At 46.1% G+C, this 16,428-nt stretch overlaps 7 protein-coding genes across 7 annotated transcripts; 2 read left to right on the top strand and 5 right to left on the bottom strand.

Annotated features, from left to right (window-relative positions):
* Positions 1-2,410: 2,410 nt before the first annotated feature.
* On the top strand, positions 2,411-2,740 carry N7517_008763 (uncharacterized protein; the record flags this gene model as incomplete). Its single annotated transcript, XM_056726492.1, has 3 exons — positions 2,411-2,418; positions 2,444-2,600; positions 2,675-2,740. The coding sequence occupies 3 exons, from the start codon at positions 2,411-2,413 to the stop codon at positions 2,738-2,740; spliced, it is 231 nt and encodes a 76-aa protein (XP_056577343.1).
* Positions 2,741-7,191: 4,451 nt separating this feature from the next.
* Positions 7,192-8,380, bottom strand: N7517_008762 (uncharacterized protein; the record flags this gene model as incomplete). The annotated part of the gene is made up of 3 exons (XM_056726491.1): positions 7,192-7,789; positions 7,852-8,194; positions 8,341-8,380. The coding sequence occupies 3 exons, from the start codon at positions 8,378-8,380 to the stop codon at positions 7,192-7,194; spliced, it is 981 nt and encodes a 326-aa protein (XP_056577342.1).
* Positions 8,381-8,611: 231 nt separating this feature from the next.
* Positions 8,612-9,705, bottom strand: N7517_008761 (PQ-loop repeat-containing protein; the record flags this gene model as incomplete). Its single annotated transcript, XM_056726490.1, has 4 exons — positions 8,612-9,161; positions 9,217-9,432; positions 9,489-9,608; positions 9,662-9,705. 4 exons carry the CDS (start codon positions 9,703-9,705, stop codon positions 8,612-8,614), a joined length of 930 nt encoding a protein of 309 aa, XP_056577341.1.
* Positions 9,706-10,558: 853 nt separating this feature from the next.
* N7517_008760 (FAD-dependent oxidoreductase) lies at positions 10,559-11,931 on the bottom strand (the record flags this gene model as incomplete). Its single annotated transcript, XM_056726489.1, has 4 exons — positions 10,559-10,797; positions 10,853-11,423; positions 11,487-11,795; positions 11,884-11,931. The coding sequence occupies 4 exons, from the start codon at positions 11,929-11,931 to the stop codon at positions 10,559-10,561; spliced, it is 1,167 nt and encodes a 388-aa protein (XP_056577340.1).
* A 700-nt stretch (positions 11,932-12,631) lies between these two features.
* N7517_008759 (uncharacterized protein) lies at positions 12,632-13,060 on the top strand (the record flags this gene model as incomplete). The annotated part of the gene is made up of 1 exon (XM_056726488.1): positions 12,632-13,060. The coding sequence occupies one exon, from the start codon at positions 12,632-12,634 to the stop codon at positions 13,058-13,060; it is 429 nt and encodes a 142-aa protein (XP_056577339.1).
* Positions 13,061-13,222: 162 nt separating this feature from the next.
* Positions 13,223-13,818, bottom strand: N7517_008758 (Major facilitator superfamily domain general substrate transporter; the record flags this gene model as incomplete). Its single annotated transcript, XM_056726487.1, has 5 exons — positions 13,223-13,232; positions 13,285-13,352; positions 13,401-13,511; positions 13,569-13,641; positions 13,694-13,818. The coding sequence occupies 5 exons, from the start codon at positions 13,816-13,818 to the stop codon at positions 13,223-13,225; spliced, it is 387 nt and encodes a 128-aa protein (XP_056577338.1).
* A 211-nt stretch (positions 13,819-14,029) lies between these two features.
* N7517_008757 (uncharacterized protein) lies at positions 14,030-15,826 on the bottom strand (the record flags this gene model as incomplete). The annotated part of the gene is made up of 5 exons (XM_056726486.1): positions 14,030-14,643; positions 14,699-15,135; positions 15,191-15,368; positions 15,444-15,588; positions 15,641-15,826. 5 exons carry the CDS (start codon positions 15,824-15,826, stop codon positions 14,030-14,032), a joined length of 1,560 nt encoding a protein of 519 aa, XP_056577337.1.
* Between the last annotated feature and the right edge of the window lie 602 nt (positions 15,827-16,428).

The following is a 16,428-nucleotide window of genomic DNA, read 5'->3' as shown; positions in this document are numbered from 1 at the left end:
AATTTGTACCTCCAACAGCAAGCTTCTCCTGCAGTCCCTTAGCATCGGCAGTGTTTACATTGTATCTCCAATAAACTCGAGCAGCTGGGCTGAATAACTTAAAGTAGATCTCTATCCTATCTCATCGCACATGGATACATGTCACATGCGGCAAACGATTTCATTAGAGCGAGACCAAATATCATAACCAGTTTACCCAGACTTGAGCTATTCGGTATTTGCTATCCAATTGTTTTTTCTCCTCTGGACTCAGTTGCAACCCCCGATATCTTGCGTAACATTCACCCTCCAGTGTACAATAGCCAGCACCACATATTCCATCCTCTCAAACTATCCACACCTACAGGCATAGCAACCACTTCGTCATACACAGTACTCTAGTGAAGTGATCTACAGGAAGGTCCCTCGACCGGAGGCTCCATCGATTCCTCCTCCATAGTTTCAGATTGCGTTTCAAGGCCGCAGAGTTTCTCCTCAACTCCCTGGAGCACATCTAGTAATTCTTCGGTTGAGTCCTGTTTCGGGGCACCAGAGGATATTTCAGAGCGATTTATGGTTGAAGCTATCTGAAGTTGCTGTTGGATATCAGACCGTCCCTGGACCGTCTTCGGACAGTGTTTTGACTTGTTTGTCAGACTGAGCGTTTGCTTGATTGGCAGGGTATAAAGATACTGCTCTTTGCTGGAATGAACTACAATGTTTCTTCTTCCTCTTTCTCCCCTTCATCAGTAACCGTAACAGTTGCTGTATTCCTTGCAACGCTCTTTCGATATTCGGAAACGAATCTAGAAGTAGGGATGGAAAGACCAGCTTCGCTGTCATTCGAAGGCGCCAAAGCTCAAATATAGATTTTATTTTCGCCAGTAGACGCTTCAAGATGTTACATTGTGGAAGGCATTGTGATCACAAAACTGATATAATGATAAGGAGGACGACTAGAAGGGCCTTCCAGTCAAAATCAAGTATAAATCATTGCAACCTCCGCTTCCCAAACGGGTAGTCACGCGTACCTGTCTTATGACAACTTCACTTCTTCTTTATCCTCTTTTCTCTTCTATCTTTCCTCCTTTTTCTCACTCTGGGCCGTTCATTTCCTTCCCATCATACCTACTGTAAGACACCCATATGCGGTGAATCTCGAGTTTTTGGATACTATTACTGCTGCGTCAATTAAAGAGGATCCACCTGTGCGACTTGACAGAAATGAGACCCACCCGCTACTTCTACGAATCCACTCCTTAACATCACAACTCTTCCCAGCAGGTTCCTCTTATCTCTGCTGCCGAGTTTGCGACTGAAGCTCCAGAGTTAAGATTCACACATTCCCTCTTCCAATCCGCAATGGAATCGATACTTGGAACTTTTCCAGACAGATGGTTCTATCAACGACACAGTGAAAGATGGCGGGGCACCTTCTCCGTGATAAATACACTGCAAGAGCAGATAATGACAGTTGATGGAGTTCGAGATCAACGTTGTGTACGGAATGGAAGACAAGCATCGCGAACCGAGCAGGCTAACCTTTATACATCGCCGCTGCCTACCGCATAGTGGGGGCCTCACTTGATTCCCCCTGTCTTCACCTCCCTCGCCCATCCGATGTCCTCAGCGAAGGGGCTACACAGTCACGCACGCAACTATCTTAGTGCGACCCACAAGACAACTCCTGTTCGATAAACAGACACCAGTGTACGGTATCATTACCGTTCAGGAGAATATGCGCGTCTACAAATACTCTGATATGCTCCGAGATGTTATCAATTGGGCTCCCCTGGCATGAAAATGGGTGCGTGCTTGGATCTTCAAGATGAGGAAGTTCAACGCAAAATCATGGAAACCCCGGATTACACAAGGGAAGACCATTCAACCAGATGTCTTCGTGAATGGGTCCAACAAGACAATATTGCCTACACTCCTGTCGACGCCATCCAGAGAACACAAAATTAAAACATGGCAGCTGAATCGCAAACATTCTAGGAGCCATGATTGAAGTGTCTTCGGCAATGACAAGCAACCTCCTCATTTTTCAGCTGATTTATAAGGTCAAACAAAAAGAAAGCAAGTTCATATCGCAGGATATAAGGCCCAAGAGTCCCGTCCTCCGCGAAGGCACGTTGGTCATAGCGATGGACGGGCGAATCCACATGGACGTAATACATGCAAAACAGAGATTACGCTGACAACCGTTCGGCACGTACCCGGGAAATTGCATGCAGCAAGGAGCCAGATTGGTCAGTCCATCCGTACACACCCGTTGCAGATAAAAGCGCTGACAGCGAAGAGCACAGATCCCACATACCACGTCGATTTTGAGATTTTGACCGAAGTTGGTGACCAGTCCCCGGTTCCTATTACACGCACTTGTGCCACGACGGTCCTCTAGTGCGCACCCAGTGGGCCTCATTGCACAATGGCATTGTGACTAACGGCTCTTTGATCCTAGATGCCCGCACTTTGATGCGTCGACCGCCATCCCTAATCTCGTGCACCTCAGCGAGCAAAAGGGGGGTGAGATCATACCCACCGGCACAACTAATGCGGCTTATTATGGCCTTTCTGTTGGTCACCAAGCACATTCACCTGCAATTCTGGTGGACTCGGTGTGAGAGGTTAGAGTATGTCACTTGGTCGCTGTGTAGGTTCTGCAGGAACAGCATGCTGATATTTGATCCAGTTCGGCCCTAAGCTCCGCCTCCGCGACATTGAGCAAGCGGAGAAAGGTGGTTGGCCTCAATTGTAAATAATCCACCGGCCTATTGACGTATCAGTAGCGGTCAGAGACTGTGATTATTATCACAAAGAGGGCTATTTGGAGATACATATATGCAAGAATTGCGCGCTACAATTACAAAGGGTGATCGAACGAACACCTGTTACAAACGTCACTGAAGGCTTTCTTGGACTGGTTACTAGTCAGCGGCCGTGATTCTGTTGCACAAGATATTCGGAACCAGTTCTCGGGCGAGTCGGGATCCTGTCAGGGAGGCGAACACCCATCGGTGAAATCCCAAACTCGTGTGATTTCTGTCACTCATTCGTGAGATTGACACGGCTTGTCGGGTATTCTTGACAATGAAATCTGGAAGAAGCTCAAGAGAAATGGTTCGGTTTATACCCTGGACTCGCCAATCCATGCCTTCCAGGATATCAATGGAGAAATTCGGCGACAAAATTCAACCCTCGAAAGCCATATTGGGGTTTGCAGGTTTCTTCATATCGGAGACAAGATGACGGTGTCTTTTGCATGTCCTCTTTTTGTGGATTTCATCCACTTGAAACGTTACCAACAACATCCTCCAACTACCTGTCCAAAAGGATGTATGCAAGCGACTGATATACTTTTGTGATACCTCCCTGCGTTTGCTATGTGGTGCGGCAGGAATTGTTTGGCCATAGAGCCTTCCTATTCCAAATGGAAGGGAAAAAGTTTATACTGTCCACTAAGTGTTAAGTCCATAATATATAGTGTCGTGACAAGGATTATTATCACTACTGGTAGGGCCTAGAGGGATATTGATATTCCAGTATGTAGCTCTCCTGTTTAGATCTTGATTTGGCGTAACCTTTGTGCCAAGTCTAGTGACAGTGGAACACAGTGGGAAATAGTGAAACAATGCTTCCCATAGGAAATTCTGTTTCACAGAACATCCTAAATGCCAATCTTCATACAAATCGAGGTATAATTTCGCTCTAAATTATTTACAATTTTCTTATTCCGTCCACAATACGCCTCATTCCCTTATAGGTTGATATCGTTAGTTTACTATAGAATACACATAAAAAACAATAAAACAGATTTTCTATTCTATATATAACCTTAGAGAATGGTTAATATAATAGGCTCTTGCTAAATGCGTATATTACTAGCGGCCTAAAGAGGTATTTATATGGCAGCTTGATGTATCTTTGTGTATTTAAATTTGCCACACACTGGTTTTGTAGTGTAGTGGTAAGCACTCTGGTTTTTGAAATGATCTGATCATAAAATTACCAGCGACCCCAGTTCGAACCTGGGCAAGACCTTTAGTTTTTTATTTTATGTTGTCCACATCATCAGACTAATAGTTCTTAAATGGGTTTTTATAGTATACCTTGGTTTTGTAGTGTAGTGGTGAGCACTCCGGTTTTTGAAATGATTTGATCATTAAAGTATACCGGCAACCCCAGTTCGAACCTGGGCAAGACCTTTCTTTTTTTTTTTTTTTTTCTCACCAGACCATAAGACCGATTGTCAGGGAAGAAGCAAATGTATTGATATATACAAAGAGTAGTTAGCCGCTTATCTGCTAATGATGTCTTTTCAGAGCGACAACCTTCGCCGACAATAGACAGTACACGATGGCTATCACCCACACCGACCTGGGATGTAGGCTATATCTATTTCGGAAGTTTTGAGAAGCTAGACCTACCTACGGGCTTGGGTAACTAAAACCATCCAAATAAGGTACGTACTACGGAGAAAACAAGGGTACTACATATATTCTTCGCTAAATTGTGTATAACTATATGAATTAGGTTCCTGTTCTATAGACAAGGGCATTCTTCGCTAGAAAGTTAGTCATAATCTATCAAAATAACTAGATCTTTTACCATGCCCAATATTGCGATTATACATTTACGCTTAAACTTAAGTGTTCTTCTCTAATCAAATTTGTTTAGAAAAGACGCGGACAGAAAGATGACAATGGCAAACACTGCGCCAAAATCCATGGAAAGATCGCTTTCGTTCGACCTATATTATTTGAACGACTAAGCAAATTACAATATGCTCTTGAGGCTGGCCCTACTCATCCCTGTATCCAACTCATGGTTGTTGCAGATATAGATTCTGTGGATGGTTTAGGTCCACTCCATCTTTTATCACATAGGTGATCCTGGGTAAGTAACAACGGAACTTTGAATAAAGAAATTAAATGCATATCACAACACTTAGCTCTATCTCTATACCGATTTTCTTTTACAATTTACAAAGGGGATTGGTTCGCGTTGGATTAAATAGATTCAAATATATCAAAATGTCTTATTTCGTCTGCAATACAACGCCTTCTTTCCCGAATGGTTAATATCATTGGGTACAAACTATAATATGCATATACAAAGCACAATTTCTATATCGATTTTCTACACACCAGTGATAGAATAGTCAAGGTGAGAGGGTTTAGCTAAATGTGTATAGTTGCTAGGGGCGGCCAAAAGAGGTATTTTCGTATTATACTCTATTGACTTTTCACGTTCATTTGGGCATGCACTGGTTCTGTAGTGTAGTGGTGATCACTCTGGTTTTTGAAATGATATCGTCATTAAATTATACCAGTAACCCCGGTTCGAACCCGGGCAGGACCTTTCATTTTTATTTTTGTCGGCAAGACGTAATAATGGTAGAACGAACGCCAGGCACTCACTATAAGGAAAGAAAGTATATGTCAATAATACTAGTCAGTCTATATGAACTTTTATTTTTTATTTTTTATATAAAATCTTGCTTTTTTAAGGAGTTGGGAAAGTTAAGACATTGATCACGAAGACATATATATATCCATGAGATGTAATTTTCGATATAACAACGCAAGTTTTCAATCTACATACTAAAAATTGTATTCACTACTAAGAGTGCGTATCAATGGCTATCGTAAGATAATAATAGAAAAACGTTAGTGGTTGAGATATAAGTGTAGCATATATCGAATTTACTATTGCTACGCAGCTCGCATGTGAAATAGGTTAGAGCATTATTGCAGAACACAATACATCCCACATTTATCATATTGGCTACAGTATACTCTGCTTCATTTAGGAATATGAATAAATGAAAGATAGCAAGAAAGACTATGGGCACCCTTAGGCGTGTCTACTTCTGCAATTCTGAGCAAGTAAATCATTATAGGATCCCCATAGGATTCTGCCCGAAACTGGTGTCACTACATCACTCGCTGGATAGCGTTAATTCCCATAAATGCACCTGGCAGTACATAGCCTGACCCACCAATGTTGTCCTACCACTTCCAACCATCTCCCTATAGCCCGACATGGGCTCCACAGGGAATTCTCTATCTCCCTTCTCCTTGACTTCAATGTTCCTTCTATGAATCTCCCTTTTCCTCCTCTTGATAACCCTCCTCCTCCTTTTCCTTCGATTAATCCTCTTCTTACATCCATCCTCTTCACTTGACTGCTGGTGTCCATCTTGGACACCAAAGTGGACACTGACGTTAGGACGGGTAGTTGGGTCACAGATATGCACGATGACCCAGACTTATGACTCGGAATCGAAATTTCTGAGATCGAAATATTCATGGCAAAAGACAACGCCATCTGAGTGGGGTGACAAAGGGACATACATGGCGTGGGTGAGATTTCCTGATTGTGGTCTCGTTTCGGAGACAAGTTGAAAACAAACCTATCGCTGACCTATTAATACAAACCGATTACAGGGCGCCGGGAACAACAGCAGTTAGCAGGAATGCCTGTTAAAAACCTACCAATCATAACTCTCTTGACAAAACCCCAGGAGGATCGGATCACTTGAATACCCCCCCCAACTCTTATCACGTATCGAGAGATCATTGGAATACCCACTACGGTGCCCATTCTGCGGTTTCTGTGGTATTGCCGACCACATCGAAGGCAGGCCCTAACAGGGGTGCCTACCATCATGTCTTACATCTCCGGGGGAGTAGTGGCGAATCGCAACAAGTCGAAACTGCGACTGACTCACCAGATAGGGTTCATTATATCTCCTATATTGGAAATAATACTACGATGTCTTGATGTATGTCTTTCTGTGCCTTTGATATGTTTTTTATTCCGTCCGCAATACGATTGCTCGTACCAAAATGAAATCTCATTAGCCACAAAGTGTAGAATACCTGTAAGAAGCACAGTTCCTACGAAATGGAGTGTTCATACATAATCAATGATACAGAATGGTTGATTTGACGGGGCTCAAAAGGATATTTCTACTAGTACGCAATAGAAGTCTTGGCCGGCTCTCGAGTATGTAGAATGGGGGGTTTTGATTCATTCCCTTCCCTGTATATTAAGTGGCGAGGTAGTACATTTTCTGAACACGCTATCTAGGAGCATAGCTTGTACACGTCAATGTGGTATATCTAAAATCCACCCCTGGAGGGTACCGAGCATACCACTCCGCATATCGTTTATATCATCACGTTTCCATATTCAAGCGGCAATCTACCTCTTGATCCCAATGACACGCTGGATAGCTTCATCATTGCTCATAGCTGAGTCAATAACACCGGCAACCTTAAGCACATCAACAACACCTCCAATAATCTTATCATCAACTCCACGAGTAGCATTAGTGAACTTAACATCCTTAAGCCACTCCGTCGCATCTTCCTCAATATAATTGCAACCAAGCTCACCAGTACCCAAAAGCTTCACAGCCTGCGCCGTATCAGCCTCGAAATCCTTGATACCCCGATCAAAGGCCCGGAAAAGACTCTCCAATCGCTCGTCTTGCTCGGGGTGAGGGAAAATCGCCGTAGAAGCAACAATCATCCACGAAGGCCAGGGCGTGAAAATCTCGCCAATCTTCTTAAGCGGCGGATTCGGCTTCTCGGATGTAGGGTGGAAGTAAGGCTTCGTGGTGAATTCCTCCCACATGAAGAACTCAGCTGATGGGTTCGCTGCCTGATCGGGCTTTGATTCATCGAGACCAGATACACCATCCCGCAAGGGTCCGAAGGGTCCCAGAGGGACGGTAGTCAAAGAATCGGGTTTCCAGCCTTGTTGCTGGGCAAGAACGAAGGACATGATATGAGAGCCGCTGTAGGGTAACGTTAGTTTTCAAGCTACTGTGCTCGTCATGATTCAATGTTGATAGCTTACCTTCCCAGCCGGCTGACTCCAACCCTCTTATCCTTCAGGTCCGACACTCCATTGATCTCGTCACGGTTGCGGCCTGTGACTATAGCCCAGCGCAGAGGGTTGTCTACCCAGTGGCCGATGACTTTGTATCCTCCGTCTGCGGAGTTCTGGCTTGCTTGCTGCTTTCCGGCCAACCCTGCGACCCATCCTTCTGTCAGACCGATGGCGAGATCAATTTCATTCCCGCGGAGCGATGTGATCATATGGCCCGTTCCGGATGGAAAGGGAGTTAAGGCGAGTTTGAATGGAAGGGAGGAAACGGCCGAGGACCGGAGGGCCAGATGGAGTGGGGTTAGGTAGTGCTCTAGAAGTCGGTACAAGCTTAACGTTAGCTAAATTCTGTCTAATATAAAGTAGGAGTGATAGGCAGGCTTTGTTGAAACAAAGCAAGGAGTTTGGGCATGGCAGTACTGTTTTGCAGCTGATGCCGAAGCTCTGGGAGAGACATACCGGGCACATAGCCAATGCGGATTGTAGGCAGATCAGCCATTGTGGAAGTCCTAGCTGCGTTGAATCGGGAGAACAAACGATGAGAGTCTGGGAAAGATGAAGATGTTGACATTCCAAGGCGGGGCAAGCCCCTCACCAGACGTCGGAGAACCGGACAATGATTTTTTTGAAACACCCATATTGACATTATCTCATTCAAATTACAGATCTATAATGCTGGCCAATGCTGACCAATGCTAGTTATCTACATATTCTAGTCCAAGTTCCCTTTTCAGTTCATGCGAATATCCTTCTCGTGATGATCCCAGCTGCCATTCTGCTCCTTGAACTCGCCTGCGGGTTGGGAGCTGGAACGGGAGTGATAAGTGGTAAGGGGAATAGGGTGAGGATGGGAGAATGAGTTGGAGTGAGTGTGAGAAAGCGGGTTAGAGAACGAAGAAGAGAGCGAGTTGGAGTGGGAGTGGGACGGAGTTTGAGAGGGGGCGTTTCGAGTGAAGAAATAGAACTGGAAGCCCAGGTAGAAGTCGCACACGCACTGGAAGATTCCACAGAGCTTGAACGCCCATGGGATGGTCTCGGTGCTGTTGAAGAAGTAGCTCATCTTCATGGTATCACCGAGAATCCATGCCGCGACAACGGAGACTCGGAAGCCCTTGCACGAGCCGGATCGGTGGTTGGCAACGATTTGAGGAATAGGGAGGGTAGCCTCAGTGGCGAGTCCGATGTAGCCAAGGAGGCTGATATAGAATTCCGATTGAGCGATCGGGGTCAGGTGGATGACGGTCAAGATTCCGACGAAGTAGGCTACACATAACCAGTATCTTTGAAAATCGGCCATTAGCGTGAATCGCGGTTGGTGGAAGCGCCGGAACTTACGGCTTGGTATCCCTCCACTGCCAAAACTCATAAGGTCTCGAGGGTGAGCCATCAGAGTTACCACCGCTGAAGGGTGCGTGCTCAATTCCATGTCTCCCGCCGGCGGAAGGCCGATTATCCAGTGCAACCTTGAGCAGCATGACCTGCACCACGATCATGACAATTGCTTGCGTCAACAAAGTCCCAGAGTAGTATTCGCCAAACCAATAGAAAATCCTAATAATATTAGCCTTGGACCTCGAAGTTTGACGCGCCATTGATCGGGATCTTACTTCAGGATCGACGAAATCAGCATAATCAAAGGAATGTCCAAGGAGAAGCCCGCTGAGCTCCTTGTGCGATGAATGCTAACAATTTGGTCGGCATAGGACGTGATGGGGGAGCTGATAAGGCTGTGTAGCTTTATTAGCACTGGGGACGTGCGGATCAAGAGGTTCACGCCTACAAAAAGGGTGCGGCATAGTCAAAGGCAATCTGGAAAAGAGACATGGTGGGTGTATCCAGGATCGCTATAATCGACTTGCGGGAGGCGTTTTGTTGAATAGTCCCGAGCGATAAAAGAAAAGCTGGGGACAGAAAAAGGAGGTCAAACCAAAAAAAGGTACACTTCGGACACGACGGTTTTTCGCCGCTCCCGGGCTGCCCTGGATTATGTCAGCGGCCCACATGGGGCTTGACGGGGGCCACTTGGCGTAATTTCAGCCAATCAGATTTAATGAGAGTTTTTTATTAACACGAGGTCATTTGCCTATCTTGGAATATAAGAATTTATGTATAGATCAGTATGAGAATATAGGTATTGCTCAATTTGGATGTACTTACCTGACATCACAATGAGTCGTCGATTCTAAAATAAACTTGACATTCTCCTACACCTTCCGAATCCAAGGCTTTCATCCAATTGCCCTAAGCGTTGATCTCTCACATCCAAAATGAGCAATACTATCAGCAAGATCACAAAGGAAATCGAGTTCCAAGACCGTGAACTTCAGATTCGAAGGCGTGAGTTGGAGCTTGACTTCGAAAAGCATCAGCTGACAATTAGGCTGGCGATATCCAAGCAATGAATTATGCGGTATACTAAATAGCTGTCTCTCTGTACAGAAGGCTAAACACATCTTTACGGCTGCTAAATATCGTATGGAGTGAGAATTGGAAGGGATATATATTGTCTAAGGGACCATGTCAGGACAGAAATTCGGGCAGTCGACTTCGCAAAGATACTTGCGACACATCCCTCAATATGCGCGGTGGAAATTTTGGTGGAAGGTGAATACTGAATACCAAACAGAGGCAGTGGATACGAACAAACTCAGAAGGGGCCAAAAGTGCAGAAAACTCATTAGACTGGCTTCTCACCTAGAAGGGCAAAACTCCCTTCCTTGTCAACCTTAGCGTAAGAATGTCCATCGTGTCCAGCCTGTCTGCTAGTTTCCACGGCCTCTTTAGCACGCGGGCGCATCTGCTTCTCATAAGCTCTGATGGCGTCGCTAATTGACATGTGGCCATCAGCAGCCGACTTGATAGTATCCGCAAGTTGACAGGCGTCCACAATGGCATGGTTCACTCCCTCGCCACGGTCTGTTCAAGTTAGTTGGAGGCCTTGCCCTCCCAGCTGAATAGACAATAGACTTACAGATCACCATACAATGCGCTGCATCGCCGATCAAAGTGCAGGTACCGTTCCAGTTGTCCCATTCAACAGAGGGCCAATCAACCAGGTTGACCTTGGTAACGACAGTGTCCTCAGGCAGTGCCTCTACCATGTCCCGCATACGAGGGAAGAATGGTCTGCCTTTCTGCTTGAACACATCGAGTAAGGGCTGCTTTAACAGCTCCTCATCGGCGTCGGATTCAATCCAGGAGAAGTACACTTGGGCATGGTAGGGTTGCCCGGGAGTTGTAGAAGTGTCCAACAAAGACCAGAAGACAAAGGTATCTGTTTCTGGGTGCGTACCCATGAAATAGAGTGGATCGACATGGTCTTTAAAGTACTTGACTTGTTCCTCACTCATCGTCAGGGCACAGCCCACAGCATTGATGGGAAGGTGATGCAGCTCGTGGGTTGTGGGCGCGAGGAACTTGCGAACAATCGAGGTTGAGCCATCTGCACCCACCAGAGCATCCCCGAAAACATTTGAGCCGTCTGTAAACTCAGCTCGGACACCATCCTCGACTTTCACAATGTTGACAAGACGTTTGCCCCACTACAATGCGAATTAGCATTATGTCGTCAAGGGTGGGGACAATGAAAGCAAATATCAACCAACCTTGATATTCAGACCCCCCATAAGAGCCTTCCGGATTCCATCCCGTCTCAGCCGAAGTCTCTTGCTCTTCGGAACAGACTGCTCAACCTTTCCAGTGGCGCCGTTAATCCACGGTACACCGCGGACTTCATCACGGCCGATAGCAGGATTCACCTGTGCCTCACAAACGCCGTCATAGATCTCCGGCAGGATATGCGCTTCCCACGTAGTCAGGGTCGAGTGGATAGAAACACCCCATCCCTGGTTTCGCACCTCCGCGGACTCATCGCGCTCAAATACCGTACACGGAACCCCATGACGACGCAGGCCCTGGGCCAGCGTCAAACCGGCAATGCCTGCTCCGATATACACTTTGTCAGAACGCGATTCCAAGTGAGTATTTGGGCTGGTAGCATACGATGAGGATTCCCCCGTTGGGATATTTGGTTGAAACAGTGGAAGACATGGTGGCTCGATAGTTCTCTGGGAGATAGTGAATTGTAGATTTTACCGGGCGCTACGGCGGGTTTTATATGGGATTTCCTTCAACTGTGCGCCATTTTTGGACTAACAAAATAGGGGTTCGGCATTGTTCTGCCGTCGAGAATGAAAATATGAAACTGTTAAACAGGCTGGGCGATATTTTAGTTTATATACTGGCTGGTGGACCGGCCCACCTCGAGTGTAGATCTTCTCTCGTGCCTTCCCAATTGGGATATCAGGCCCTACCTAGGTAGCGTTATCAAATCTCCTAAACCCGACGCCCGCCTCATTTCCGCTGACAAATATAGCATACTCTATAATTCGTTATTCCACACTATATACTCTGTGCAGCTTAGGTTTAATAGTGTAAGACTAGTAATCATCGTTGTCTATGGTTCATAGTCGCGTGCCTTTGTTTTTTTTAGAAGCTTATAGAACTATTTGAGCCTAAACACTAAGTGAAGTAAGTAGGTAGAATCCTTATGCGGATATAGGCAACCTTTAATGGAGTAGACGAGGTCGGGAGACAAGAAGTGGATCTATCTAGATCAAAGTGGAGACTCAAACTCAAACGCGTCAACGTTAACGCGAACCTTTTCTTCATAAACAAACTTACATTATACAATCTTGTGTCTGAAAGACTCGATTTCCGAAAAAAATCTCACCTTGAACCACCCATCACGATGCAAGAACTTCCAAACTATCCACAAAACCTGCTGGACAGAGTCAGCGCAGCACAGCACACTCCCTCCGATTCCAACGCTAAATACGTCTTCCATGTCATCCACAGGAATGACGAAGATATGTCCGCGCTTGACGAGATAGACTCCGAGGACGAGGAGATGGGTTCCGAAGATGAGAGCGAAAGACAACGCACCTTCGACACCCTCGCCGAGGCCAACAATGCTGCTTTGGCTCTTTTCAGAAGCATGTATTTGGATTTCTTTGGCCAAGAAGACGATATGTCCAACTGGTATGAGGAGGGGACCGGTGAAGAGAGGCAGAATGAAGTGGTATGGGAAGTCAATGGCGACGGGGAGCTTTCGTTGAAAGCCCACGAAACCGAGGATGGGATGACATATGAGATTTATGTTTCTGCCTCAAAGGTCTAAGGATTCTGAGATGGAACGCGGAAGAGAGGGGAAAAGCAAAAGTAAATCTTGTTCTCATTGAATATTTGGTTGCGTACAAAGCTTCTTCTTGATATGGGGAATTTCATGTTGAGAATCAATAGTCGCGAAGCATGCAACACAACCCACCGAACCCAATCACCATCATGGCTTACTATAACAGTGTGTTTAGAAGTAGACACTTCAAGTGGAACGTGGTCACTCACGGTACGCGGGGTTTTGTCACTCTGCCCGGGGTGACCGTGAGCCCAGGGAATTCATCCGGCATTTTCTTCTGATGGATGTCAGTACGCTGTAAGTCATCCAGGAATGATAGTCTCACCAGATGGTCGCGTTTGATATGGGCACGGATCTTCACCACTTGAGGGTCGGTGGTATCGAGAGCATCGAACTTTGGGCAGTAGGGACACTTGTAGGCGCAGGGAGGAATCGTCTAGGAACAACAAGTATTAGCATGGGATTGGAATGGAATATTCTGGGGCTCACTCACAATGACTGCGTGCTCCATCGGCCATTGGCTTGCCTGATGGTCACCACAAGCGCAGAGCTTCTTGTTCTTTGGACTGACAGACTCGGTTAGCCATGTTCAACAGTCCGATCCAAAGCGATGCTTACAGCCATTTGGTTGGCGGCACATCCCTGCTGGCCTTCCAGTAATGACCATAAAGCCCGTAGTAAGGATGCTCGAGGGTCGTTACAGTCGGTTGAGATTCCGACGGGGTTGGCGACGCATCGGTCATGGTGGCGGTTGTAGGTGGATGTGCTTCTGAAGGGTAAAGTGTGGTGATAGTTCGCCTCTCAGATAGGGAAGCAGAGAGAAAATGGAAGGAACATCAAACAGGAAAGTGCATCTGATATGAGTTGACACGTGCCTAGGTGACTTTGCATTTCTGCGAGAGTAAAGGCTTGTAAAAGCAAACAACCATCATAAATTCGTTCCCACTCAAGTATTTACAGCACATACTTGAACAGAGGCGACTTGTCTCCCATATCGAACAACTGATCCTCAGTGTAATTAACCCTCGCATCATCTGCAAGCCTTTCCTTCTTTGCATTACCCAGCTTGTAAGTCCATTCGAGGAACAAAGCAACAAAGAATCCAACCCCGCCCAGTGCTAGACTGAGGCCAAATCCAGTTGGGTACCTGGGACTCTCCGTCTCAATATACATGAAGCTGCCCAGTATACCACCAACATTGCCGACGCAGTTCACGAGCGCAATTCCCATAGCCCGCCGAGACGCTGGGGCAATGTTGTTTGCATTCCAAGACGCTGCTCCAGGTTGGATGGGGTAAATACCGATGACAGACAGGACGACTGCAAAGTATGCCACTCCTTTCTTTTCTTCGAGGGCCCCATTCAGGGACATTATGATCGAATAAGCTACCACGACGATTACCATAGGGATGCAGACGAATGGCATTCGCCAATAGAAGCGATCAGAGAAGCGTGCAAAGATGATAGCAGATATCGCGCCGGCAACGTATGGAGGGGCTGAAGTGAGCTGGGCGTTCGTGGAGCTAAAACCCATAGCTTTGGTGATAGTCGGCATGGTAAATTTGGTACCTGGGTGCAAAATAAATTAGTATAGTATCTTGGATAGGATTTGGAGGGCGTATACCATAAGACAAGGCCGATTGGCAAAACAAAAGGTAGCCTTGCACGTATATCCTCCAGTTCAGGAGGACTATCTTGAGGTCTCTCCACTTGAAGCCCGTCTCCCCGGTACTAGTTCCTCCTTGCTTGATGAACATCGACAGTTCCAGGTAGCGAATTTCTTCGGGAGATAACCAGCGCTTGGATAAAGCCGGGGTATCAATGAGGAGGAAGAAACATGAAATACCCAGTGCCACACTAGCAAGGCCTTCCAGGATGAAGATCCAGCGCCATCCCTCGAGTCCAGCAATACCGTCCATCTTAGCAATAGCGGCAGCCAGGAGGCCGGAGAAAGCACCGGAGAGCGCACTGGCACAGTAAAAGTATGAGATACGAAGCGCTAATTCCCTAGGCATATACCAGTAGGAGCAAAGGTAAATAGCACCAGGGAAGAATCCGGCCCTATAAAGCAGAATATTAGGATGAAGTCAAAAGGTAGTTGATTAGTGTCACTGACTCAAAAGCACCAAGTAGGACTCGCGTGGCCATAAGACCAGCAAAGTTTTTAACCAGGCCTGTGCATGTCATGACAATACCCCAGGTCAAGACAAGAAGACCAAGGTACACCGAAGGGCGCTTAAACTTTTTGAGTAATATGTTACTAGGAACTTCAAGTAGAACGTAGGGAATGAAGACTATATATCACGAGAGTCAGTACACCTCACAAAACACTAGCCTGGCTGGGAACAAGCTAAAAGAAACGAACTTACATATAGAAAGGACAGTATTATACTGCAAACCAGTCATCTTCAGATCCTGAACCATGCCTTCGATTTTCGCATTGCCGATATTCGCTCGATCGATATGGCACATCAGGTAGAGCACTGCGAGCATGGGGATTAAACGCTTATCAACCTGGATAGAGAATTAGCTGGATATTATACGAATGGGTGTCAAATATTCTCACCTTATGGAAGACCTTTTTCCGTTTTTCCTCAGGATAATTATTATAGAAAGCTGCATCGTCGGGAGTCAAACCGACGACACGAAAGTCTCCAACCTGCGTAACCAGCGAAGGCTTAGGAATGTTTTCGATATGAGAACTTTGATCAACGATCTCGACATCGTCTTTCCCGATAGAACCGCGGTTCATAGCTGCGGAATCTAAGTAGTATGCAACCTTTGGCTACTTCAAAAAGACCAAGCTGAAGATATATTCTTTAAGATATAGAATCTCAGAAGAACGACAAAACCAAATCGACCAAAAAAGCAGATCAACTAAAAAAGAGACTATATAGGCTATATAACAAGCTACACCGAGTCGGATATCCTTAATAGAATGGCGGAATAATTTCATATCTCATTGTCTACCCCAGTCTTGGCGACTATGCTCTAATAGCCAAGAAATGCGGGGAAGCTTGGCCATTGAAGGGCCGTGACCCTCCAAAATTATGCTGAAAGATCTATTGGGGTGGCCGGCAGTGGTCTTTGCCAAGGTGAGCTTGTTGACAGATATCCAGTCAGAGCACGACATACTGCGGAAAGCACGGACAATCACCGCGGGTGGGCATGCGGGGTGGATGTTTACTCCAACAGAGTGATGATGGGCTTTTATCCGCGCCATTCTCCGGGCCTTTGTCCGGGTCTTTCTCCGGTATCTGCTCCGGCCTTGCTTGGATATGTGGAAAACTTGTGGAAAACCCTTGAATGTAATACAGTCCAACCGCTAGACCGTAGCGAAAACCAAGCTACCTG

The sequence above is a fragment of the Penicillium concentricum genome (genome assembly GCF_028827145.1).
Source record: "Penicillium concentricum strain IBT 3081 chromosome Unknown utg000003l_segment0_segment0, whole genome shotgun sequence".
In the NCBI taxonomy this organism is placed as follows: Eukaryota; Fungi; Ascomycota; class Eurotiomycetes; order Eurotiales; family Aspergillaceae; genus Penicillium; species Penicillium concentricum.
Note: the sequence above shows the minus strand (reverse complement) of the source record. Positions and strands in the feature narration are given on the sequence as shown.